Source organism: Mastomys coucha, unplaced genomic scaffold (genome assembly GCF_008632895.1).
Source record: "Mastomys coucha isolate ucsf_1 unplaced genomic scaffold, UCSF_Mcou_1 pScaffold14, whole genome shotgun sequence".
Classification (NCBI taxonomy): domain Eukaryota; kingdom Metazoa; phylum Chordata; class Mammalia; order Rodentia; family Muridae; genus Mastomys; species Mastomys coucha.
In genome coordinates this window covers 68476389-68503942 of record NW_022196896.1, presented here as the reverse complement: position 1 = coordinate 68503942, position 27554 = coordinate 68476389, and the positions used below count along the sequence as shown (strand labels likewise).

The following is a 27554-nucleotide window of genomic DNA, read 5'->3' as shown; positions in this document are numbered from 1 at the left end:
TACATCTGGTTTTTCCTCTTCTCTCTCTCTCTCTCTCTCTCTCTCTCTCTCTCTCTCTCTCTCTCTCTCTCTCTCAAGGCAGGAGTTGAAAATAAGATGTTAACTTTTTTGGTTCTTTGGGCCCTCTGGTTCAAAATGTTGACAGCTTGTGGCAAGAAGCCAGGCCCTACATAGGAATCCAAATGTCATTTCCCTCCCTCCTAGTGAATGGGGAGCAAAGGCCAAAAGGTCCTTCACACCTAGGTCCACACCCAGGAGGAAACTACCTCTGCTGCATAGGCTGGCACCTACTGGAGAAACTCATAGGTGAAACCCATGGTCCAGAGTGTTCTCAGGGGCTTGCTAATCCCTGATCCATCTCTACGGTGAGCTGCCAGTAAGGGAAATATGGGAAACAATATTTCATCACACACAAAAAACCCTGATGTACATCCAAATAGTCCATTTCAAAATGAGCCCCCCAAGACTGATAGAGCCACCAGCTGCTTCACAGGGCCCTTGACCTACCTGTCACTATTTAATGAGGAGCGTTGAGGCCATCTCCAGTCTCCAATAGCCAAAGTCAACAGAAGTACATGGCCTCGGGAAGACAACACCTACTAAAACATAGTTGGTTTGTGTGGTTGTTGGGCTACAGGTCTCAGTGGCCAGAGGATCAGGGTTACTGCAACTACCCCAAACATCTTTCCCGTGGAATGTTCACCAGAATTCAGAGAGGCCAGCCTGTTCCCTTAAGTGGGCAGCAATGGTATAAGGGAAGCGGCCAGACAGCTCTACACTTTTTCTGTTTTCTCACTTACCTTTGCTCTTCATGGTAGAGCGGGGTTCCCTGTTTCGAAGGTCCACTTCCCACAACTTCAATCGCCTATGTTCAAATACCACCCCAAACTACTAAGTGGAAAGTTGACGAAATAAGAAATTCTCACATTTTTAAATAATTGTTAATAATACAATATCACACTTGGTCAATTTACTATTATACCTAATCTTTTACTGTACCTATTTTATAGATTATACTATATTATAACTGTTTATGTAGCAAGAATTCCTAGTATTTGGGGACCATCTGAGGGTGAAGGCATACACTCGGGGTCCTATGTGACCCCTGTAGGTAAGAGTGACAACTCTTCAAAGTAAAGCTAGACAGGCGTGCCCTGGAGCTGTGAGTCTTACCTTCTTATCCTCGGTAGTACATCAGAGCTAAGTGTCTCTGGAGTAAGTGTTTCCCTGTCGATGAGCCTGGATTCTCCCTGCTGCTTCTTTGCTCTGAGCTCATACTCTGCGTGTAGAAGGTGGCTCTTTGCTCAGCAGCGAGTTTTCTTAATAACTTCTACCATTACATCTCTCTAAATTCCAGGACCCCTCTTTTGAATGCCATCGCTATCTGTGAGAAAACCAGATTTTCTTCCAGGGGATTCCTGTGATCCTTAGATATGACCAAGTACTCTGGGATGTAGCCTTGTTACTTGAATTTCTTTGCTATGTAGATGGAGTCCCCTAAAGAAGGTGGCATCTTCTGCATCTGAAGAATAGGTTGCACACAGAGCTTTGCAGCAGTGTGTTCTGGTGACCACTCGCTGCCTCTGTAAGTCTAGCTGCCAATTAAAGGCCCTGACTCACAACCTCTCTGGGAAGCATAAAGGCCTCTCTTCCTTTGATCACCACTTCTCTGAGTTTTATGTGTGCTTCCTCCCTCAGAGCTTATTACAGTCACTTGACAGGGCCTGGATTTTATTAAAATAAAGATATTGTATGTTTTAGAAAACATGTTCTAGTTCAGATTCTGAAGAACAAAGAACAATGTCCTTCTTTGATTTTCATGTCTACTCTTACCATAGGAACCTGGGTGAAAATCACCCATGCCCTGTGAGTCTGGCACAAAGTCACATGGTTGCTGCTGATAGCTATAGGTCACAACAGAGGACAAGTCCTTCCTCCCATGGGAAAGCAGGCCCTGTGCTGGCTTCAGGTCCTATTTCAGGACTTTATTTTTTACACCTGGGAAAGAGTAATGTCTGATGACACCTTCTCTAATATCCCCTCCACTCAACAGTGCTGTGTTCTGTTCAACATCTACGCATATTCTTCCACATAGAAGACACAATGATAACAGAAGGAAAGTTGGTAGAGTCAAATACACACAATAAAAAAGAAAAGAAGGAAAAAGTCCCAACTGATTAAATGGGCAAATGGTAAATCAATCAAACTATCCTCTCTTGTCCTTTGGGCCAAAAGACTAAACATGTGCACCCAGAGGACAAGCCAAGTCCCCTTGCCTACCTGAGGAGCATAGGGCACCTAGAGAGTTGAGGCAGTACTTAGCAACAGGGGGCACTTACTGGTGGCCTTGAAAGATATGATTGATTAGGTCATATGGGCATGGTGGAGATGAGTAAAGCCATGATGGCAAAGGATTTTTATTGAATTTCCTGCCATAGGTCTAGTCATCTGGCATAGTAGGTAACAGTTCAGAAATGTCTATTCACATGCAGATGTGGAGACAGAAAAGAAGGGAAGTGTAAGGTGGGAAGAGAGGTGAAGAGCAGCTGGTAAAACTGGCAAGCTAAAGTGTAAAGTCCAAGGTCAGGTTTGGAATAATCACTGTAAAAAACTCAACTGAAAAATAGTTACTAAATTCAAGAGCAAAACTTCACAAGCTACAAATACACAGCAGATAAATACTGTTATTCATGCATTCTCTATTAAACTGTAGCTCTTATATTGCTAAGATTTATTTTAAATTAATACTGTAATTATAAAAATAATATATAGATTCATAAGTTCAGCCCCTATAGTGCAGATCACATCTATTAATATCACTGATTAAACATAACTGTGCAACAAATTTTAGCTCTCATTTGAGGTACATTATTGTATCTTTGAAAATAAAGGAGTCCACTTCAAAAAAAAAAAAAAAAAAAAAAAAAAAAAAAGAAAAGAAAAGTTAAAGCCAAATGCATACAACTTGGAAGGTGGCCAATATGCAAGGAGACCTTTGTCACCGTGTCTCAATCTGAAAATGCAGGGGGCTGAGCCAGACAAATTTAAAGACCCCTGCCATTTCTAATTGATTATAAATTGCATATGCATACAACTGATAGGAAATGCTAACCAATCACTTGTAGTTCTGGACATGTGACATGGATCAGGAGGCTGTGACAGAAGGTTCCTATGACTTCTAAATGAAAACAACCTTGTTCTTTGGTTCTTTTCTCAGAGGTGGGTTTTCCTAATGGCTTCTGTCATTACATATCTCAAAATCACAGCATCCCACTTGACACCTGGGAGGAAACAAGGAGCACTTGATGGATTTCAGAGATGGCTGGTTACTCTAAAAAGGAGTGACATTTTGCTGCTCACAGAATTCATCTACAAAGGCATAAGACCGTGGCACATCCTTCAAGTTCACTGTGAAAACTCACCCTGCTTCTACAGAATGGTGTCTAGAAGTTTCAAAAAACACAAACTCAGTAACTGTTCCCGACTGTGAGAATTCTCGTTTTATAAAATAGGATTTCGGATTCTGGAAAGAACCAGCAGCCATCGGAGTAAAGGACTGTGGGACAGTGAGCTATTTCCGATGGAGCAAAGGACTGTGGGACTTGTGGTGCTCTCTGCTGTGTCTGTGTTCAGCTGTCCATCTGGACAGAGTTACTGAGGTCTCCTCCTCCGTCTGCTCTCCAGAGTCATACTCCTCATCTACTGCATAGAACAGTGGCTTGGGCCGGAGGACGTCCATCCCACGCCATCTGGCCTGGTCCTCCCAGCTGGTGTCGCTTTGGTAGCTGAAGCTAAGCGCCTTCTCTCCTCTCTGAAGCCTCTTCATAGGGATCATTGCCTGGGTTGGTCGCCTTTCCTGAAGGGACCCTGCTCTCGAGTGTGTGCTGAACATCAAGGGCTGGAATCCTGAATCAGTGCCATCATCATCTAAGAAGACATGGTGACAGAAATGGAAAGAACATTTTAGATCAGAGTTAAGGCTTCATGCCCAGATGGCAAGAATGCATGAGACTGCAGGTCCGATACTCACCATTGCACCAGACCAACTTTTCCTTTCAACATCACAGCCCCAAAGGACTGAGAAGGAAGAGCTGCATCCTTGGTACTACAAATAAGTTGGGATTCATGGGAACTTGTGCATTTTGCCAGTCTTCCCTAGATTACTAACAGTATCTTTTCACAGTTACGGACTAATGGTAGCATAAAATAATTACCACAAAAATGTTTTACCCTCTAAAAGACAAATGCTATGCTAAAGGTTCCATCAAAGTGGTTGTGTTTTGCCCTGTTTCTGTTTTATTGAGACAGGGTTTCATCCTGTCTCGTAGGATGGCCTTGGACTTACAGTGGTCCTTCTGTTTTAGCTTCCAAAGTGAGACAGGTATGAGTCACATGCCTGGCTCTTGGTTTGATGTCTAATCTGTAGCTGTCTAATAGCTTTACATCTGAGTTGCACTGCTTTGACTTTGGTAATGTAATCTTAGAGAAACAGAAATGGGAGGGGTGGGGAGTCACAGAAGATCCAGGCTGGCAGATGGATGCTCCCTGTCAATGCGTTAGATGATGAGCAGATTGCCTTGGTACATGAAGATACGGTGAAACTGAGTACTTACTCTCATGGGGGAATGATGATGTGCCTGCCTCTGTGATAGTCATTTGCATATTTTACAACATTTAATCATCAGAGTAGCCCTTGAGATGGGTAAAGCTATGGTCTCTTTGTCATATGGAAAGTGCCTGAAGCTGTTTAAGGTGAGGTGACTTTCAACGTGATATGGCTGGAACAGATAGGATTGGAGCCATTCCTCTATATCCTAAGTAAAATATACCAAGAGTCACAATGTTCCAGTCTCTCATATAAAATGGCACAGTATTTGCATATAACCTATGCACATCCTACAGTTTTAAAATAGTTTCTAAACTACAAAGAGTAATCAATACATTGCAAATGCTATGTGAATAGTTGTTATATTGTATCTGTTGGGCAGGAGGTGAGAAAAAAGTCTACTTAGATGCAGAAGACAACTGTGTATGTCTCATGCATGTTGCTAACCAGCAGGTAGCCATGGGATGCTCTGTTTGGAGTTATTTTCTATCCATTATATCCCAGTTATATTTCTACCCATTTCTAAAACACAATGCCCTTTCCCCCAGTAAACAAAGGAGTACTTTTCACAAATATCATTTGTTTCCTCCAAGTTTTAGGCTCATGAGTTAATTTTCCTTTAAATGCTCTCTGCAGAGTTTCAATATTTTTAGGCATTTATTTGTAAACCTGAAAATCCTGTTCTTTCTCCCACTTTCTGGCCCCTCCTACAAAAGCAAAAGGAGACAGAGCTAAAAGAGCACACATGAAATTAATTAATACTGTCTGCCTGAAGGTCTGTACTTGACAAAAAAAAAATGTGTATATGTTACTAGACACAAGAATATCTTAAATACTTGGCTCAGAGTTTTTGTTTTGTTTTGTTTTTCAAAATGCAGCCGAATCACATAGGACAGGAGCTGGGAGAGTTACACGGGGGATGCTCTGCTGTAGGTAAAGATAATTGCATCGTCTATTTGCTCTTTTTCTTTTTTCTTTTTTACAATTTCCCTTTTATTTGTGCTATGAGTGGAGACTGAACCTTGGTTCCTCCAGATCCTTTGGCACTAGGAAGTCTCTCTCAGGTGTGGACATTCTGTCCATAGATCCTACCCCTGGTCTCACTTAAGCCAGTCCTCCTGAGAAGTCCCAGTCAGGAGGCAGCAATGTAGTGAGCCTCTCTACATCCTTCTACATTAACCAAAAGTGAAGCCCCCGGCATTTAGCAAAGGCTTCCCTTGCAAAGTTTAGCTCAAAGTAAGTGACTAGTTCTGCCCAAAATATGAAGGAATGCTCTACAAAGAAGAAGGTGGAGGGAGGAAGGATGTGGAGTATACCTGGTCCTCTATCCTGTGTCTATCTGTAGGTAAGCACCCAGCCATGGCATCCCAGGAAAGCACAGGGGCCACCTCTCAAGCAATATGTGAGTGTCTTGACCTTCCACCTATCAAACAAGCTTAAATACTAAGGCTAAATAAGAAACAGGTAAACAGGGAAGGTGCTTCTGCTTGGGGCAGGGTAGAGACAAACCCACAGGGGATTAGCTTGATTCAGTATGAACTGTTTAGGGCCCCAGACCCAGAGAGCAGTACTTTTGTATCTCTGGACATAAAAGGCACACACACACACACACACACACACACACACACACACACACACACGCACGCACTTAACATTTTAAACATCTCAACCATTTCCAAGAACAGTTTAATGGCACTAAGAATGTTCATGCCTCTGTGTATTCTTCACCAACATCAATCTCTCAGGAGCATGTTGTGTATTTTCTAATTCAATGGTTTAAATTTCAAGGTAGGGAATCCCCATAATTGTAATACAAAATGAACCTACAGGCAGAGGAGAGTATCCAGGTCTCTATAACCATCATGTAATTCACAGGCATTCTGTCAGGAGCATTCGGACCTTGGCAAGAGAGCCAGGAAGAGAAGTGTTTTTGTAGACTCAGATTGGTTGGCCAGAGACTACACAGTTGAGGAAAGCATGACACACAAATTATCCTAACTAGAGTCTCCCTTTTCTCCTGACACTTGGAGAGAAGTTGCTCTCAAATGATCAAACTTTTAGCCACACAGTAAGACTCTCTGCATTTCTTCCTGATTGCTACCAAAATCTTTTTTTGAAGAGGGGCTTATTTTTGTTTGTTTGTTATTTGTTGTTGCATACATTTTGATATATATTTTAAAATAATAATTAACCAACTCCAATCTGTGCTGCCCATATATTTCTGGCTGTAGGGCCATCTACTAGAGTACAGTTGATCTAATTTAAAGAAAATTACCTCTTCCTACCCCAGAAACCATCAGCTGTCTATAGTTCATCAGTTGGGGTGAGGGTCATGAACTCCCCATTCTATGCTAAAAGGCTTGATCTTGTGCAAGCAGCCACAACTTTGGGAAATTCATGAGCTTTAGTCAATCCTCTGCCTTTAGTAAGTTCCTCCAACCAATAGTGTCTCATTTATATTTTCGGTTGGGGAGTAGATGGTAGTATGAGGCAGGGGATCTATAATGAGCTATGGGAAAGAGTGGGGGAAATATCAAAATACACTGCATGAAGTTCATAAAGAATTGATAAAATATTATAGCCAGATAAAGGTTAGAGACCTTTCACTGATTAAATCTAATGAATGCATAAATACTTTTCCAAATGCTAAACAATTTCTACCTTCTAGAATAAAGCACACTCCTCAAGCTTTGGAATTTAGAGTAACCATTTGGCTCTTTGCTATAATGCTTATTTACATTTGTATATCCCCACCCCAAGAACCTGCTAAGCTGCCCCCATGTCAGAGTATGGATGATCACCCTAGAAAATAGTGTGGGGCTCTCTTTTTCTCTTCACTTAAATGAAAGATTGGACTTGAGTTATTAGAATAAGAAATATATTTTAAAACCAACATGTTTTGTCCTTGTGTTTATGTGTCTCCTCTTAATTTCCTTTACTTTTCTTTGTGAAGCTCCCTCATAATATCAAATACCAGAGTGCCATTCGAACAAACAAGACAAATGAAACAAAGTTACTAGTCCAAAGGTCCCTTCAGAAGGAAAGAATCTAGTAACAAGAAGAATGAAATCAAGTTACTAGTCCAAAGACCTCTTCCGAAGGAAGGAATTTAGAACAAAGCTGGCATTTCATTTTACAGAAGATGTGGTTGGGAGGGAACACCACCACAGCACGCAACTTTAAGGGTATATCTGACTTATTGTATTTTCAAGGAAAGGGTTGGAATGTAAATAAACTATGATTTTGCTCTATGTAACTGAGAGGCATTTTATCATTAAAAATGACAACTAAAATCATATCTGTTGAGATGAGAAATCTCTCTTCTCTAGGTCACTGTCAAGTGAACTAGGAAATTCGGGGATGGAAGAGACAAAACCATCACTAGCATTGGATTTTCTGTACAGTGTGGTGCTGTGCTTTCGTGACTCCTAGAGCATGATGTCAGCTCTGTGAAGTTAGGACAGTGTGGAGAGGACTTCAGAGGGTGCTAACTAAAGTGTTCCATAATGATCACGCCCAGCCTTTAAAGACTGTTTAACTCCTTCCATGTGCTTTTACTCCAGTGATGGATTTGTGTCTTACACAAAGCCTGTTTTGACAAGAAAAACAAAAAGCGACACAAACAAACAAACAAAAACCCTTATTTCAAAGAATAATTATATTGCCTTTAACAAATAATTATTTAAGGTCCTATGTCTTCAGTTTATTTGACTACCCAAAGTGGCTTTTTTAAGGCTTATAGAGTTAGAAAATCAAACAGGTAACATAGTATATAAATATATTATATATTACGCTTTTCTAATAGAAATAATTTTGATTCATATTTAAAATACACTAAATTGGCTTTTATTAGAATAATATACATCTTCAATATCTGGGAATCTCACTTAAGTATTACATGGGAAACCACTAATCAGCAAATATGGCTAAATACCTCCAATAAAAGCTAACCTCATATTTCAATCACATTGGCCTGTTGCAACAGTCCTGGAGGGAGCCTTTTGCATACATATCTTTAAAGGCACCATGAAAGAGGTTGTGGTGGAAGGTCATGTGACCTACTAATCATTCCTACCCTCAGAAAGGCAGGAAAATTTAAGAGGATAATAATACGTGACAAAATTCTAATACATCTAAGTTCCTGTAATATATAAATAAATAAATAAAAATTAGAAATGTATTCATAAAGGATGCCTTCATTTTGTTTTTGTTCATGTTTCTCCTTAATAGCTCTTGCTGTCTCCCTCCCAGTCCTCCTCCAGATCTTCTCCACCTGACCCTGCACAGGAAGAAACATAGTAGCCAAGCATGGGTTACCTGTGGATTCAACAGCCCTTGCCTCCCTTCTTGCTGCCTGAGGATTGCTATACGGGAAGGAGAGATATCGAAAGTTCTTGGTGCCTGCCTGTGGGTAACAAGAAGAAACAAATGCAGAACTATGGTATTATAGTTTCAACTGACACATAGACAAAGGGAAGGAAGCAGTCCTCGGTGGGGCTGTTTGCTGGGGTTATTGGCATTTAATTACTTGTGTCTAAAGGACACATAACTCCATATGTATCCCTGCCCCCGATGTGGAAAGGATCCTTGTCAATCTTCCAAAGTTACTGTCACAGCCCCAGTGAGCACTAGCCTTCGAGTCTGTTCTCTCCAGGAGTTCCTATATGATGAGCATGATACGGCCTCAGCTAGTGAGATGTCAGGTGCTCACTGGTGATGTGAAGAGAAGGCTTGGTAGCCTAGGCAAAAGCAAATCCTTCTAGACAAGCTTCTGGGAGGCCTAGAAGCTTTCATCTGAGGAGGAGCCATGAGATATTCAGACCTTGGCCACCACGGCACCTGGGGGTAGACTCAGCTCAGGGAACAGTTGGAGTCACTGATCTACCTTGGAAAACATCTCCGCATTATACTTCATTCATGGATGCCTAACCGCCTGGAGTTCTGGATCCAGAGGAGGGGGCTGCTCTACTCTGTTTCCCCCCTAAGGGCTTTTCCATCTCTCTGGTAGCAAGTGAAGTTTGAGTGAGTGATTTGCCCTCAGCTGATGAGGCTCTGCTCCAAAGACAGACCCAGTTATTTGGTGAGAGCCCCACATACCTGCTTTCCCCAGGGCAAACTCTGGCCTTTCCGCATGCTCTCCCTCAAGGTATTCTGGCGACGGATCAGAATCTCTTTGGCTTGCTTCTCACTTGTTTGGGGTTTGAGGTTGTATTTGTTGTAGGACAGGGTCTGTAGGCAGAGCATAATAACAGTCAGGTAAGAACTCCGGTGTTACCTCCAGTGGCATCCGAGACAGCTAGAGTAGGTAACATGGACTCAGATTTGCCTCTGGCATGACTGAGCAAGCCTCGGTGGGCATGAGGTTGCTAGCAGACTCAGGACTCTCAGGCCTGGCTATGGCTGTGGGAGGTGAAGCAAGTCTACCCCTACCCTCAACCCTCCCTATGGCACCCACAGACTGTGCCTGTCCTGCTCACCCACATTCTTTCCAAGATTATTTTTAGTGCTAAGCCTTTAGATGTGATGGGTAAGAAAAACATTAAAGCTAGCTTTGAAATTTCCACAAAGTTCCTGCTTGTAATGAAAGATCACACACACACACACACACACACACACACACAGAGGGGGGGGAGTGGGGAAAGAGAGGAGAAGTCGGGGAGGAGGAGGGGAGGTTTCCCAGTGAAAATACTTATTAACTTAAAGACCAGAGCAAGGAAGGAAAGGCTTGACAAACTTTAAATGACTTTTCCTTCTTGCCTTCATCTCAAACCAATGGAAAGTTATCATGGATCACAGGCCAATATCTATCCATAAACATATGTTTGATTAAGTGGAACTTCTTGTCCCCACTGATGCTCGCTCCAAGTTCATCAGTGAATGTCTGATTTCCTGGAGTTGGTAAGTGGTGTGTGTGTGTGTGTGTGTGTGTGTGTGTGTGTGTGTGTGTGTGTGCTGATAAACCACAAAGTTCTGCTGGATAAGGAGGTCACTGTTTCCTGTGTCCTCCTTACTGGTTTGTGTCTTTTTAAAAAGGATAATTACTTCACTAACAAAAAAAAAGGTGGATATTCTATTAGATGCTATAGCAAGCAGGGGATTAAAAATTAATAACTATAAATTCAGGTCCTTCAAAGGCTTACAGCCATCTGTGGGAGTCAAGTAGACAGGGACATTCATGTGACATAAGATGCTAGAACCATCCATGAGGTATTGAGCAGGGTGCTTACTCAGACACACATGGGCCGGGCTTACTGGACTGAGCCTGCAGCCCTAAGTGGGCTTTAACCTGAGATAAGTGCAGGAGGTAGGGACCTGAGAACAGAGGAGTGGGAACAACTAACCAACTCTGAGGGAAGGTAGGAGGAACCCCAGGAAAAGATCCGGCAACAAGTTTGTTATAAGGTGAGTGAAACACAGCACTCAAAGACAACAAGCACAGGAAAGGAGAGGTGAAGACAAGCCACACACCACCTGCCAGGAGTGAAGGCATTATCTTCCAGCCAGGAAAACAGATAATGTTTCCCCAACAGACAGACTTTATCTGTCTGTTGGGGAAACATGCTCTAAGATGCCATAAGATAATCCCCAGAGATAAGAAATGAACATAGAAAGACATACTTCCACACAACCCTTTCACAGGGATCGCATATTAGATATTTACATCATGACTCATAATGGTAACAAAATTACAGTTAGGAAGTAGCAATGAAAATAATTTTACAGTTGTGGCTCACCACAACATGAAGAACTATATTAAAGGGTCACAGTATTAGGAGAACCACTGCCTTAGTTCTAGTATTAGGAGTTCTTAGTATTAGGAGCCCACTGTCTGGGATGAGCTTTATTCTTTGATAAGTTTGGGGTGCACCTCTCCGTCTCTATCCTGCTGTGTTGTAGAGCTCTCCATCTCTGCAGTTTTGCTACTGGGAATCTCCAGAATTAGTCTGTCACCCCCCCCACACACCTATGTATATCCTATCTTGGAAATGCTAAAAGGAAGTATTTTAAAAAGATGTGTCCAGAATCAGAGTGGGACCACCACAATTTCATATCAACTATAGCTTAGGATAGGCCAGAATCAGGCCCTAGATTTTTTTCTGGCCCTGCCCAGAAGTACTACTAAGCCCCGTGACAGACTCTTCTAAACTATGCACAGTGATAAATGTCTCTATCCATTAGTCCTGCTCCTGTTGTCCAGATGTGAGGACAGCAGAGGACCTCTATATTGTCTGTGTCAATCCCTCAAGCAGTAGACCATCCACTATACACAGTGGATATTCAGTTGTTCAGGGTAGCATTTCCAGGAGACTTTTCTTTGAAAAAGTGTAAGACTTTCATAACCCTAGAAGTGCTTGAGGTAGTGGGAAAAACAGGTATGTTGTTGGGGTTGTTTGTTCGTTTGTTTGTTTGTTGTTTTGTCAACTTGACACAAACTGGAGACACATTGAAAGGACATTGCTCAGTTGCAGGACCACCTTCATCATATTGTCTGTAACCTAGTCTTTGGAACAATTTGTTGATTCATGGTTGATGTGGAAGGACCAAGCTACTGTGGGCAGTGCCATTCCCTACACAGGTGGTCCTGGGCGGTGTAAGAAAGCAGGCTGAGGAAGCTAGAGGAGTAGGCCAGGAAGCAGCAGTGCTCCTTCCATGATTCCTGCCTCTGCTTCCATTTGAGTGCCTAATCTCACATCCCTCAATGATGGACTATGACTAGGAAGTATAAACCAAAACCTTTACTCCAGGTGGCTTTTCTTTAATGGCGTTTGCCAATCTTGACCAACAGGGAAGGGGATTGGTGAGGTATATTTCCAACAAAGTAAAAGTGGAGGCAAAAAGTTATCTGCAACCTATCATTGCCCCCTGCTCACTAATCCTATTCTGATCTGACTCCACTAGATGCTTAGCAATGAACCCTTTAATGAATGAGGGCAATATATTCAAGGAAGGAAGGGAGATGCTGCATAGCTTAGATGAGAGGATGCTGAAGAAGAAGGTGGCTATCTGCCTCTCCCACACCAATCACCAATCAAGAAAATATTCTCCAAGACTTGATTACCAGCAGTAGGATGAAAGCAAGCAACCATGGTTCCTTCTTTCCAGATGTCTCTAATTTGTGCCAAGTTGACAGAAACCCAGCAACGCACCTATTTTTCCTCTACATTTGAGGAATGAATGAGAATGCAGGCAGTGGGTCGTTTCAAACTGTGTTGGAGCTTCAGAACTCCAACCTCCTTCCCTGTTATCAATAAGATGGAGAAAACACTGTGTGCCAGGTACTCAGTGGGCCTGGCTCTCACTAAGCTAGTCACTTTCCACACCGGGAAGTTCTTATCTACTTAGTGGAGGTGAAACGTGATAGTCTTGCTGGAACAGTTTCGCTCGGAATGATTTGAAAGCCATAGCATTTAGTAAGAACATTATCACCGAGCTGACTTGTATTCATTCAGTCATCAACATTTCTGGCACAGAACTGCAGATCAATAACCCTCACTGTTGTAAGTCTGGAGTCTTAGAAAGGATACCAGGCAGAAGCTCGGCAGAAAACTATCAACTTACAAGTATCTTATAACCTTGACTCAAACTGACTACCAAGTTTGCTAATCTTAGCATCTTCCACTTGAGAATGAACAGCTTAGATGGTTTCTTAATCTCATCCAAGGCCTTACCAAGAACAAAAACCCTCACAAGAGACATGTTTAATCATAGCCAAGAAATAAGATGGACAAATGGGCCATCAGACTTGAAAAGGCTTCTGCAGAGATAACATTGCTTTACCTGTCATTAACTCAGACCCTTTGTTAAAGACTAATGAAGAGACCATACCAATTTCTGGACCAAAACACCAAGACACCCTATAGTCCAGCTTTCAGCAATACAGCATCCTGATTCTGATCCAATAAATTCTGTTTAAGAAAGCTGACCCCACTGGATAACCTGTGGCTGTCAGAATCCTGGTGCCATCTTTTCTTCATTACAGGAGGAGGGCTGCATCTGTCTTCCCTTTGAGGACAGGCAGACCTGTGGGTTCTGAATGCTTCAGCAGCTGGGCTGGGGCAGCCTGACCCCTAGAGCCAGTAATTGGATTTGCATTTATTCTAAGGCCACTAGTGCCAACCCCACAGCTGACAACTAGCTTTCCCTTCTCCAAACACAGCACAGAGGTTACTTCAAGGAGGACAGTGTGAACAAGACCAGAAGACCCGGTAGGGAGAAGGGAGGGTAGGGCAGGAGGCAGTGCAGAGGGCTCACACATACTCTTTGCCGAACTTGGTACATGTTTCTTGTCAGAATGTCCCTCATAGACTCCACGTCTTCAGGGGAAAGCCGCTTGATTCCCTGTATCCTCTCGGGCCTGGAAACAGCAGTGGAGAAAAGCTATTATTTTTCTGTCTGGGCAAGAAGTGCCACGATGAAACTTTGGGCCTTGTCCTGCCCTGGAGGAATTCCTAAATTCCAGGACTATAAGTGTGCATAATCCTTCCCGCCACCTTAGCAAATCAATTAAGTCCAAACATATGTTTTGACTTAAAGATTTAAAAATATTGCTCCTTTACAGTTTCCATGTGGTTATTATTGTGACCAATTTCTAAAGGGGGTTTAGCAAGGTTGTGACCACCATCTAATTTATAAAATACAATAAAAATCAATTTTAGGAAATGATGCCATAAAATGTAATCCCAACACTTTACTATAGAACTTAGGAAAAATAAAAAAAAAAAACCCACTCAATCAAAGGTTCATGTGGCTGTTTTTGTTAGTTCTGTGCTCAGATAGACAACACATAGTTCAGAGGCCAACACCATCCACACCACTGCATTTTGAACCTCAGTGGTATGTTAGGTTATTAATGTCACACAAGTAAAGTTCTCTGGTAATTGTGCAGTTAGGGGCCTGTGATGGGTAGTTTTAATTGTCAGTTTGAAATGACCTAGAACCACATATGAAGAGAGTGTTACTGTAGACAAACCTGTGGAAGATTTTCTTAATTACCTTAACTGATGTAAAAAGACCCAGACTGAACGTGAAAGCACCATTCCTGGTCCAGGGCCCTGGGCTGTGTAAGGGTAAACAAAGATTGCTGAGCACTGAACACGCGTGCTTGCACTGAGCATGCGCGCTTCCACTAAACATGCGCACTTGCCTTCTCTGCACTGATTTGACTGTCATGTGACTAGTTGCTTCCGGTTTCTGCCTTGACTTTCCCAAAGTGATGGACCACCGTGATGTAGAACTATGAACTAAACTAACAATGTTTTCCTACATTGTTTTGTACTGGGGTCTTTTATTTTTATCACAGCAACAGAAACAAAACTAGGGCAGGGCCTTATTTTTGGCTAAAGTATAATTAAGAAAGGGGGAATCACACTTTACAAACCGAGTCAAACTATTTGTACCACGAAGGTCAAGCCAGCTGAAGCACAGGGCATCCAAAGACTTTAAAACCTAGCATCAGGGCCAGGTCAGCAGTCAATGTTCAATTGTCCTCTGGGATTTCAAAGCTAAGACACAGCTATGAAAAAGAATTCTCAAGTTGGCAGATGTATTTGATTACAGACTAGTATCGGTAATCGAGAAAACCTTTTTATTATAGTGGACATATACATTCACTCTAGAACATAGACATTTAACAAGAAGAGGCTGAAGTCCTCCTTCCAACACAGCCGGCTTCCTAACACACTGCTGTTGCCCATGAGGCTTTTACTTGGCTCACTTCTTGGAAGCATAAAGGCACTGATGGCTTTGATATCTCCCTTCCGTGTTGTCAGGATGATTAATCGCAGGGATGAATCATTAATTTCAATACAGCCGGCATTTTAAGTACTGTCCCCCAAACTTTGCAACCAGTGAAAAATAAAGGTGGTTTGGATGTAATGTGCAATTGATAAAGCACTTTTACAAGGGGTATTATGGAATGCACAGGCTTTATCAATTGCTGCCTGCATAATGTCTAACACTGTTTTTATAAGATTACAAAAATTAAGGCACCATTCTTGGTGACTGTATGAATGTCCTCCAAAAAAAATTTATTCTGGCTTAGGTACACCTGCTCACACAATCTGAACAATACATTCCACCATTATGTGTGTGTGTGTGTGTGTGTGTGTGTGTGTGTGTGTAAAATGGATTACTAAACAGAAACACCAGCTAGTCAAACATTTCTATGTTCTACATTCATATAAAATAAATAGAAAGGAAAAAAACAGTGATAAAGGAAATGGGATGTGAAACTTGATACAGCCACAGATCTGGCATTTCCCCCAGCTTGTAATTGACCACTCCAGGAAGGATAAGGCTTAATTAAAGTCCTTTTGGGTTGCTGGCTAAAGTAACAGGGTATTCACACAGTTGCGCCTTCCTCTGACTCACACTAATAAGCGCCAGCTATGGTTATACAAAAGCGCTCATTCACTTGAACTAGGTGATGCCTGGGGTTGTCTTCATGTCACTTCAGGGACACAGCCATCCCTGGAATACTTACATCATAGGTGCAAGGAAGACACCACCCTTAGAAAGCAGTGTTAGTGGGATCTTAAGGACCAGTGATTCAGAATATAAAAGGCACAACCCTTTTCTCTGAAGCATTCATTTCTTAGAAGGAAAGGGGATCATGGTTGCTAATATAAAACAAGGAAATCTAAATTCAATAGACCTGAATACAAGGTTCACATTTTGTCATGAATTCTTTATTTCCTGCTGTCTTTCTCCCTTCTTTTCTTTCATGAGATGCTACACCAATGTAAAGAGACTTTAAGTTAATTATGAGACCCAACAAAGCATTATGTTCACACCATAGTTGAGAATATCAGAAGGTCAACTACTGGGCCCTAATTCCTTAAGAATAAATCTTTCAATAGTCCAGTCATGAAGTCCATGACTAGAAATTGAAGGGATGACTGGTGGTCCTTGAGATTTGCAGTTAGTATTCCTTGTAAGTTACTCTGTCTATATATGGCTGCATGCAGGATTCCTCTTCACAGTTACTCTGCCTGCATAGCTGCATGCAGTGTTCCTCATGAGTTACTCTGTCTGCATGTCTGTCTTGTATCCTTTTCAAAGGTCATTTCGATGTCCATGAGTGAACATGGCTTACAGGATACATGATATTTTATTATGGGATTTGCACAAGAAACTATGTCACATAGTTGTCTATCAGAATGTTGATATAAGAACTTGACACCATCAATGTGAAGTTGATTTAAAGAGCTCTTAAACTACTATGAATTTACCTAACTATTAAAACAAACAAACAAACAAACACACACACACACACACAGAGGGGTTGGGGAAAGGACTCGGCAACTAAGAGAACATACTACTTTTTCAGAAGACCTACATTCAGTTCCCATCATGCAGTTCAGCTCCAGGAGGAGTAGATACCACAGGTCTCCAGGGGCACTGCCCACACACAGACACTCACACATACACATGATTAAAAAAGAAAAAGAACATGGCATGCTCAAACTCTTCAGAGTTTAGAAATAAAAATAATTTGAGATTATATAGGAAGGAAATTACCTGAAACTTTTATGGCTATCTGAATCCTAAAATATCAATCTCTATAAAATTATCTATGTATCTGAGATAAGGTTGTGTGTAGCTCAGGCTGGCTTTGAACTTCTGCTCTTCCTGCCTCTGCTTCCCAAGTGCTGAGAGTACGAGCTGTACCACCATACCTAGTGTGATGTCAGAGGCCTGGCAGCAGGTACCTTTACCCACTGAGCCACCACACAAGCCCATAAGCTTCAACACTTGGCACTTTGAATTGCTATTGTTTTATAGTCTCTAACAGTTTACAGAGTCCTGTGTGAGACAGACAGCTCTATATTTGAAAGAACAATAAAAGTGCGTATTCCAGATCTCCTATAGGATAGTTTGGGGATCCAAGCAAGTACCACTATAAAATATTATGGCTTGAGGAAGCAATGGGATTCGACAGAGCCCACCTCCTCCACGTTACTCCAGCCTTCTCCCCAAGGGTCCAGAACTCAGAAACTGTTGCGTGACAATTGCTAAAGTGTGCATTTGGCTCTTCTCCTCTCCTAGTGGATCCGGAGAGGCGGCTGAGTATGCAGCTCTTTCCTATTATTGTATGAAGGCTTGGTTTGTGTTCAGTTTGTTTTGTCCCATTTTGTTTTAGGAATCAACTACTTTGATCTCAGGAGAGGATTTCCTTTTTTCTTGGTGTCCTACAGATTTCTACTGAGATCAAATAAATATAAGTTAAATACTAAAAACCGAATTCAATGCCGACTTTAGCAATCATCTTTCTCACTCCAGTGAACTTGCTTGATTGGGATATATGAGGTGGAAAATCTCTTACCTGTGAGACTCCTGGTAATCTTAAATCACAGTCTGGAGAAATGACTCAGAAAGAGGAGGGGAGTGTGCCAAGCAAAACCATCTTAAAAATAGCCTTTTGGTCAGAATTGAAGCAGTTGCTCATGGCTAATACATCATGATGTTATACAGAGGTTCAAAATATGTCTTAGCCCAATAGACTGAAACACAGGTGAGATTCTAGTTGGAGATAAGAGATAAGCACCCTTACATTCCCAGACCAAGTGATCACATAAGTAGGGTGTGAACTGCTTGAGGAAGTTCCTAGTGGTTTGGTCTGTCTGGAACTGTCCTGCCTTTCTCTGCCTCTACGTTAACTAAGTTCATCCTTTGATACATAGACCACACAGCAGGAGATCATGTGACACACACTGCTCCTATAGTCACATTGATTTTTACTTTTTATCATAACGCACTATCCAGTCTCTTCTACTAAGGGCATGCCTTGTCCATGTCTGGGACTAGGAAGGGCAGAACCTATGATTGTCTTCACAGTGTTTGACACACATAACAGGCAGGCCATGAGCTAAGGCACAAAATGTAAGGGGTTAGCCAGGAACCTTGGTCAAAAGTAAGATTTGAGGGCATTGTCTTAAAAAATGAAATAAAACACAAACAGAGAGAGACAGAGACAGAGACAGAGACAGAGACAGAGACAGAGATAGAGATAGAGAGAGAGACAGAGACACAGAGAGAGACTTCCATAGATAAAATAGCAACATGGTGAATGAAAACAGAATCTGCCCTCCCGGTTTTTCTAGTCACTTCTGGCTCCACTGTGGCTCTAGGTAGCATTGCCAATAAATATTTGGTAGCACATTCCCATTTTAGCATCAAGCTCAAGCGTCTACTTTTAGTTACATAATGGGCAGCACAAAACAAACAAACAAGCCACCAAAAACAATTCCACAGATAAATAAGGTGGAAGGCTTTCTGTTTAGACTGTGGCGCCTTTGGGGACACTTGTTTATCTCTGTCCCAGGCTGTGTGAGAAGACACTGGTGTTTCTGATTCATTAGCAGGTGAGGGAGGGGTTGTTACTTGTGAAATAACACTCAGGCAGTTTGTGACAATTTTATTGGTATCTATTCTTAGCTCTGTTCTCAATAAACTGCCCTGATGTGAAGACAAAATTGAAGCTCATGATCAAGTGCCATTAGCTGAAAAAGATGAAAGGCGGGGGGTGGGGAGCTGTGGCATCCTTTCCCTAAATATATGCTGTGATTAACGTTTGTAACCTATAAGTCATTGCTCAGAAGAACGCTGGGCATCTTTAGGGGCTAAATCTTGAAATACTGAAGGAACTGTTGTAAAATGTCAGAGAATTAAAGCAGATTTTAAAAATATCCAGCCCTGGGGACAATTGGTTAGCAGATGGTGGAAGATACACACCAAATAAGGCCTCTCCCTATGCATTGCCTCCACCTGGATTCATATTGTCTTCTTCTCACTTGGAAGACAGACAGCACTTCCAAGCTGGTCTTGTGGATTCAAGATGTGGGTAGACTCCCTCGGTTGCAAGCACCTCTTCAACTTTAAAAACCCATAAGCTACCACACCTCTTATGGTACCTCATCTCCTCCATGCCATGGTTTGGACAAAGTCTTTTTCAAAGGTCCATGTGTAAAAGCTTGATCTCCAGGAAGGTAGTAATGGTAGGTTCCTGTGGCCCTTTATATGGTATCCCATAGAGAGAGGCTTTTCGTGTGGTCTCAAAGGGGACACACCCCAGTAATGCCTCTCCCACTCTCTCTTATCAAAGACCCAAAGACTTGATCTGAGACTTGAACTCCAGAACTCTGAGCCCAAACTACCCTCCCTGCCTTTTTACAGGTAGCCTGTATTTCATTGTAGTGACACAAGAGGATAGTTGTATACCCCAAATCCACATCAGCATCCCAAACAGCTGATACCTCTCCATGGAAGTTAGAAGGAAAAAAATTTTTTTTTCACAAAATACAACAATAGAAGAAACAGAACCACAGAACCATGTAGTGGACAGAGCCTGTAGGAAAGAAATTTCTAATCTAGAAGAAATAGGAAGAATTGTTATAAAATATCCTTCACTTAAAGAAGGCAACTTTGTAATTCCCCCAAACTGGTGAAACTGTGCCTTTGGCAAAACAGACACTGTTAAGAGTTAGACAATATTATTTTATAATTCCTTCCTCACAGCTAAAGCTCATGTTATAATTCTTTGGTTCACAGCCCATAACACTACTGGGAAATGAGGAACCGTTATGATATGGTATCCAGTGGGGGAGTTTCAGGCCTTTGGGCGCCTGTTGTTCAATGACACATTAGAACATTCATCTCCTCTTCCATAAGATGAACGGTTTTGCCATAACAGTGATCATAATACTTCACCTGACCACAGGCCCCAAATCTACTGAAACCTCCATACCACGAGCTTTTAAACAGACTAGCTCATGAATTTGTAACAGTCCAGAATGTTAACAGCCACCTCTATCTTTCTGCCCATTCCTGCCTGCTACTTATTTCAAATGGAGCCATGGCTTAGCCCTGAAATTCAGATATTAAAAGTCTAGATCAAAAGGCAGGTGGAACTCACTGATAGGGTATGGGAGAAGCCACAGTGCTCAGTATCCCAGTCTCTACCATCTCAATGGCCTGTTTCATCTCCAGCTTCTTATACAAAGAAACGATGCTTGATTTTGGCAGGTTCCTTCGGATTAGAATTTTCCGTAAATATCTATGGTCAAACTTCTTGAACCTAAGCACGAAAACAAACATCTTTGTGCATATTATGGAAGTATAGATTTTTTTCTTCTTTAAACGAATATCAACTCTACTCTGAAAACTATCAAGGCAGTGCCTAAAATCTACCACATTTGAACACATTAAAAAAAATCAAAGCATTTGTACTTTTTATGTTTTTGTTTTAGTTTTTAAATAAAAAACAATGGCCTAGTGGCCGGAATACAATAAAATCAACTAACCAGAAAGAAAGAGGCAAGGTGCAATCAGGGCAGAAAGTATGCATATGAGGAGCCAGTGTAGCCTAGTCCCACTCTGTTCCAACTATAAGAAAACAATTGATTCCGCTAAGGCCTTTGAAAAAACACTTACTCCTAAGAGCTCCTAAGAGCAGCTGCTGAACATACAGTAATATTGTTGTGCTCAGTCAGAACCTGCTAAGTTGACTGTGGTTGCTAGTTAGAGGGTAGTTCTGCCTTATTGTGCTTCAGGTCACTTTGAATCCTGCCAATTAAAGAAGAAAACCACCCCCACCCCAACACACACACACACACACACACACACACACACACACACACACACCACCAATCACTTCAACAGTCTGAATAATGGACACTCTGAATAGGCTCAACTCTAATGGCAGTTCCTACTATTGCTACGAACTTCTGGTCGACCTACTAGCTTAAGCTACACACACACAATAGTACCTTAAGAGCCGCTTCAGAGTCTCAATTTTCAATGCTTCCACCCATTTCCCTTTCAAAGAGCAGTTGTACTGCCTGCTTTGGTTTTTAATTGGCCCCATAACTTCCTGGAATGCCAGCTTATTATCTAGTGTTTGTTCCCCTGGACTATGAGGTACTCAAAGCCCATCAGTTAAGTTGTGTTGTCTCAGCGGCCCTCCTGAGCTCTGTCATCTTTTCTTTTCAAGTCACCTGATCTTTTCAAATAGATCACTCCTTTGCATTCTGACCTTTGTCCTTTGACCTTCCCTAAAACCTGTATTCACAATGTACTTGACATTTCTCTTGCAGAGTCTGTCTTGAACTTGTGCTTGCCAACTCATTGTCCAGCCACATGCCTCTTGATCTGCAAGGCCCTTTCTGTCATGTTGGCTACTCTTGCTCCCCTCCCATCCTCTCTGTTCACATCTCCCCAATTTTATCTGATCTCCCATTTCCTCATCAGCTCCATAAGGAGTTCTGAGTCCTGTGTTCAGTCTGCTTCCCTCCACTCCTTTGTTATACTTGCACACATGCCTACAAGGTAGTTTCTAACTACCTGCTGATGACTTGCCATTTGTGTCCAACCACATTTTTCCTCCTTGAGACTAAAAGAAGCCATTCAAAATGTGCGTAAGCAAGAAGGCTCTGAGCATCTCAGAAGAATCAGTGTCTGATTGAATCTCAGAGGTCTCCAACTAGGGTTTCTCCAGGCCTTTAGTGAGTCCCTAAAGTCCTCACCAACTTCATGAAGTTGGTCCATAGTTGAGCTACTTTTGTGAACAGAATGTGGGGGGAACTTTCTACTTTCCACCATTTCTTGTACTGTTCCAATTTGAACTGACTTGTTCCAGGCTATGGCTCTTTCATGGCACCTCTCATTTTCTATGTTGGACAAACCTAGCTGTTTCCTGACTTAGGTCCTACATCTTCCTGTATCGGCCCACTATTCCTCAAGGAGCCATCTTCAAGGATCCATTATTAGGTAATGAAACCCTACCGTACTTACTTATCTCTCACTTGGTAGTGACTCCATTGCCCACACACATCTTCAATCCCAGCCTTCAGATGATCCATAAGCTGCCAAACCAAACATAAGACGATGAAGTAGATGCAGTGCTAGTGAAATATGAACTCTAAGAGGCTTGCGCATCCATGCACGCGCACACGCGTGCACACACACACACACACACACACACACACACTATAAGCTTTGGAGGCTAAGGAAGGCTTTAATTTATATAAGCACCTCTTCTTTAGCACTCTGGTCATATCACTGGAATATGTCATGCCTTATATAGAAATTCAATCCCTCTTTCTTATTGAAAGATTCCAAAGATAAACTTCTTGATAATTTGCATCACATCCAATGAAAATAAGATACCTGGCACTTGATTTGAAAAATATTTTTCTAGGAAGATATAGAATTTTCTAACTACTGAAATCATGTGGAGGAAAATTATAATGATTAGCTATTATTTTCATTGTGAAAAGAAAATCACATTTCTAGTTTCCAAAATATAGTTCAGATGTTCTGCTATAATAAGTACATTTGTCCATATTCTTCATTTTTTTCCACACCAGACAGGTAATGTGTGACCATCAAAAGAAGTTTGAGGAAGGCAAAGGCTAAATACCAAATCTTCACACTGATAAACCAATATAAGATCTTCATCTTCATCTTAAAAATTCAATCCTTTAGACCAGGAATTTTCAGTTCAATGCACAATGTCACATTTGTTTTGTTTATGGTGATTTATAAGAATTTTAGCAATGATATAATTTTAAAATGCTTATAAATAGATCTATAGGTAATTCATATTAAAAATTATCCAGGTTTATGCAGGCTTCTGTTTTGTTTTTTTTTTAAAAAAAAACACCTAAAAGATGAAAAAATATTATTTAAACCCTTAATTGGTCAATTGTCTTCTAATGATAATTATAATATTTATTTTTCAAGACAGGGTCTCTCTGTATAGACCAAGGTGGCCTGACCTCACAGAGATCCACCTGCCTCTGATCTTCAAGTGGTGCATTAAAGATTTGTACCACTAGAACTGGCTTTAGTCATAACTTTGTAAGAAAGAAAAATAAAAATGAAAAGGTGAAATGTTAAAGTTCCACTTAAAGACAAGTTATTAATTTCTCTAAATAAGGAGATCAAGAGTAAAGACAAAAATATATAATCAGTTTAAAATATTAACATAGTTTTTAACATTCTCTGTCTTAATCTGTTAAATATTCTAAAATAACTTTATGATTTGTTATTTTCATTTCCTGGAATTCAAATGATTTTATTTCATCAGGTGTCTATTTGTATAATATTCAAGACTAACATATGAGGACATCATCCATCTCTACAGCATTAAACCTATCAGCAGTAGGATCCCTACTGGGCAGACATCACAAACAAAAAGGTCTAGTCGAATCATCCTACTGAGCTTGAGTCTCGGGAGCAGCTGCAGTGACAAGGCTTCCCAGTCACTGCTTGTATACAGCCATTTTGGTGAACATGAGTGCATGTATGTCCATGCTTATATTCATAGGTATATGCATGTATATATTGTGTGTGCTTACATGTGTGCATGGGTATACATTTATGTGTGTATGCATATGCGTGTTTCTTGAATGTGTGCCAGAGTATGTACATGCATACATTCATGGGTGTGTATGTATGTGTCTGTGTATGTGCATAGATGTATGCATGTGGCATGGTTGTGTGTGCAAGAGTGTGTGCATGAATGTGTACATCGGTAGATACATACATCTGTGTGGTGGTATGCCTTCCCACACACTAGTTCTTGTGTCTATTCATGGGTATCATTCTGAATGTCATGGTTTTGATACCATGTTGAACTCAAACAGACAAGTAGGAGCCATATGTGTGAGAAACAATGTCTTCAGCAGCTACTTGGATGATATTGATCATAGCAGTGTGACATCCTTCTCAGGTGTTAACTTGATTAGGCAAATCCCCAGTTATCTAAGCAAATGCTGATTTGTATGTTGTAGTGACTGTACTCTGAGGATCTGAGAGAATTCACCTTCAGTTGCTTTAGACAAGGAGGAAGATCCTGGACAATCTGCATAACCTGATTATATCAGCTGAAGACCTTCAAAGCAGAGCTACCTTGGAATTTTTCCAGTTAAAAATCCCAGTTGTTGGGCTGGGTATAGCACTCAGTGGTACAGTATTTGTCTATCATGTGCAGGACCCTAGCTTTCACCCTCAGACCACAACAATAAAGCGAGCCTATAGAGGCTGAAAGAGACAAAGCGATAGATTCTTCCTTAGAGTCTCCAGAAGGGAATACAACACTGAAATACCACTAGTGGAACCTAATTCTAGTACTCTAAGATAACACACTTGCATTATTAGAAGCCACCATAATTGTGTTAATTCCTTACAGTAGCAATAGGAAAAAAAAGTGCAGACCCTCTTTATGGAGCAGCAAGGAAAGGGGCGGTGAGTCTCCTGACAGGTACACAGCCTCCTCCAGGCTCTCAGTGCAACATGGGAAAGCAACATTATATCAATTTATCTGAAAGGACCAAGTTAACTTACACGGATGTGAAGCTCTTCATTGATGGATTCTTTTTTATTGGTCTTTCTGACATCCAGATACCTGACCAGTGGGCCAATTGTGATTCCCTGTATCATAGATAACAAAAAGAAGGGCTTGCCAAGGGGAGCATTGTTACTGTAGAGTAAAATCATCAAAACTATAAAATGCCCAATGTATTTGTTTCTAGCATCTATGTGATCAAATGCATCAAACTTACTTTAGTTTTTGGTTTTTCTACATACTCCAACAAAATAGACGTTGTAATCTATTTTAATGCAGTATCTTTATTTTTTAAAAGTATATCTTCATTAGTTCATTAAGAACTCATTTCACTAAAACAGAACTTTGTCTTATCAAGTATTAGGTGCCATCCGATTTTCCATAATAAACAGAGTAATAATAATTCACTCTTCACATGGGAATGATTTGATTAATATATTGTATCAACTCAAAAGCAGCAAATTTCAGAAGTTAAAATCTTCCATGAAGTAAGGCCTCTAGGTATTTTAGAATCTATCTAGAGGATCAGCCAGAATTCTAAAACCAGATACAGCATCTTTGCTTACATCCTACAAGTTTAATATATAGCTGTGAAAGAATCTATTTATTTTAAATAGGAAAGAAGTCTACCAACCTGAAAAAATACAGTAAAGTATGTAACTACTAAAGTTGCAGTGACAAACAGTTTCTTCCTAGGAAAAAGGGACAGAGGAAGCAAAAACGCAAGGGAGAAGCTTCCTGCTCCTCTCACACCGCTGTAGAATATTATGAACTGGTCCTTGATGGAGAAGGGGAAAGTCCGAAACTGGTTACTGACATAGAAGAGGGTAAATACGCCTGAAAAGGGGAGACACGTATTAGAGCTGCAGAGCATGCGCAGTCCAGAGGCAGAGACTAAGCAAGGCAGCCCGATCCCATCACTCGGAAAACCACTCCGCTCAAACAGACCCTCTCTCAAGGCTCTGCATTTCTGTGGTATTTTGGCTCCTTGGGTTAAAAGTTTTCTGGTTTTCTCAGCCCAAGCATAGTGTGTGTGTGTGTGTGTGTGTGTGCGTGTGCGTGTGTGTATGTGTTTATGTGTATATTGTGTGTATCTGTGTATGTTTGTGTATGTATTTGCATGTGTGTACATTTGTGTATGTGTTTGTATGTGTGTGTGTTTGTGTGTGTGTGTATCTGTGTGAGTATGTGTGTGTTGTATGTGTGTTTGTGTATGTATCTGTATGTATCTGTGTGTGTTTATGTGTGTTTATGTATGTGTTTTATGTATGTGTATTTGTATGTGTGTATGTGTTCATTTGTGTATCTGTATGCATATGTGTGTATTGTTTGTGTGTGTATCTGTATTCTTGTTTATCTGTGTGTCTGTGTATCTGTGTGTGTATGTGTTTTTAAAGTAACAAAAACCTTGATTTTAAAAAATGAGGTGTGTATTTCTAATCTATATCCATAATACTTGGGGTACCTTTTAGAACCAGGTAAGGAAATGTCGTCTGTGAAATACAAACCTCTTATCTCATGTCCTCGGGGGATACCTCCCAGAAGCCTGGAGTTTCAACATGAAGGGAGATCCCTTATGACTGTGGACTGTGCACTACCAGCAGATTGCTTATGGCTAGCTTAAGTGCTGGAGGTTCATGTGAACAAACAAGTTTGCAAGGGTTTGGGGATGGGGATGGAGAACTTTTACTGCCAGTAAGCATAGAAAGAAATGGAAGTTGGAATGTAGGGAAACTTGTGCAAAGCATAGAAGTGTGTTCCACCACAGAGATTCTCCATGTGTTCCGCACGAAAGAAAGCCACTACTGACATATTGACCCTTGGTTTTAAAAAAAGAAAGTTCCTCTCATTCTCTCTTTATGTCTCCCGGTGCCTACACTCATATCCCAGAGATATCACAGTTTTTTATGCATTGTATTAGACTAGAAGGGAGAACAGAATTCACAAGTTTGGTTGATGGGTCTATTTGAGCTTCTCTTTGCCTGTTAGGCATGTAACTTGAGTTCCTTGTCATTCTACTATCAACTATCTTGTCATCAACTATCAGAGACAACAAGAGCATAGTCAGCCCTCAGATTCCACAGGAAACAGGGCCCAGAATTCTCACAGATGCTCATGACCATGAATGCCCCAACTCCCTTCTATTGCACGAAGTGTTTGGTTGTAGACTGTACACATTTTCATGGATACTTGAAGCTGTCACTAGATTGTGTACACTATGCTTGCTAATGCTGTATTGTTTGGGAAATGATAACCAGAAATAAAGTCTTTGCATGTGCAATGCAGATGCGTATTTATTGATCTGTGACTGATTGAAATCACAGGTGAAGAACCCACAGATACACAGAGAACCAAGTGTACTTTCTTGAGTTGGCAGATGAAAAGTTAAGCCAATACTTTTTCTCATTAATAGCAGAAATTGTGTCTTCATAGTCATTAGCCATGGTTAGAGATAATGAGGAATACACACACACACACACACACACACACACACACACAAGAGCATAAAGCACACAAGCCAGCCCTCAGATTTCACAGGAAACAGGGCCCAGAATTCTCACAGATGCTCATGACCATGAATGCCCCAACTCCCTTCTATTG

At 41.2% G+C, this 27554-nt stretch overlaps 1 protein-coding gene across 1 annotated transcript in view; it reads right to left on the bottom strand.

Moving 5' to 3' along the window:
• Window positions 1–3481: 3481 nt before the first annotated feature.
• Window positions 3482–27554, bottom strand: part of Slc9a4 (solute carrier family 9 member A4) — a 46736-nt gene continuing 22663 nt past the window's right edge. Inside the window, exons 5-12 of the mRNA XM_031368833.1 lie at window positions 25588–25790; window positions 24953–25039; window positions 22397–22467; window positions 20520–20681; window positions 13865–13961; window positions 9704–9835; window positions 8924–9011; window positions 3482–3927 (exon numbers count right to left, since the gene is read on the bottom strand). Of these exons, the coding sequence (XP_031224693.1) occupies window positions 3572–3927; window positions 8924–9011; window positions 9704–9835; window positions 13865–13961; window positions 20520–20681; window positions 22397–22467; window positions 24953–25039; window positions 25588–25790 (1196 nt within the window). The 3' untranslated portion in view covers window positions 3482–3571. The remainder of the gene's footprint in view (window positions 3928–8923; window positions 9012–9703; window positions 9836–13864; window positions 13962–20519; window positions 20682–22396; window positions 22468–24952; window positions 25040–25587; window positions 25791–27554) is intronic.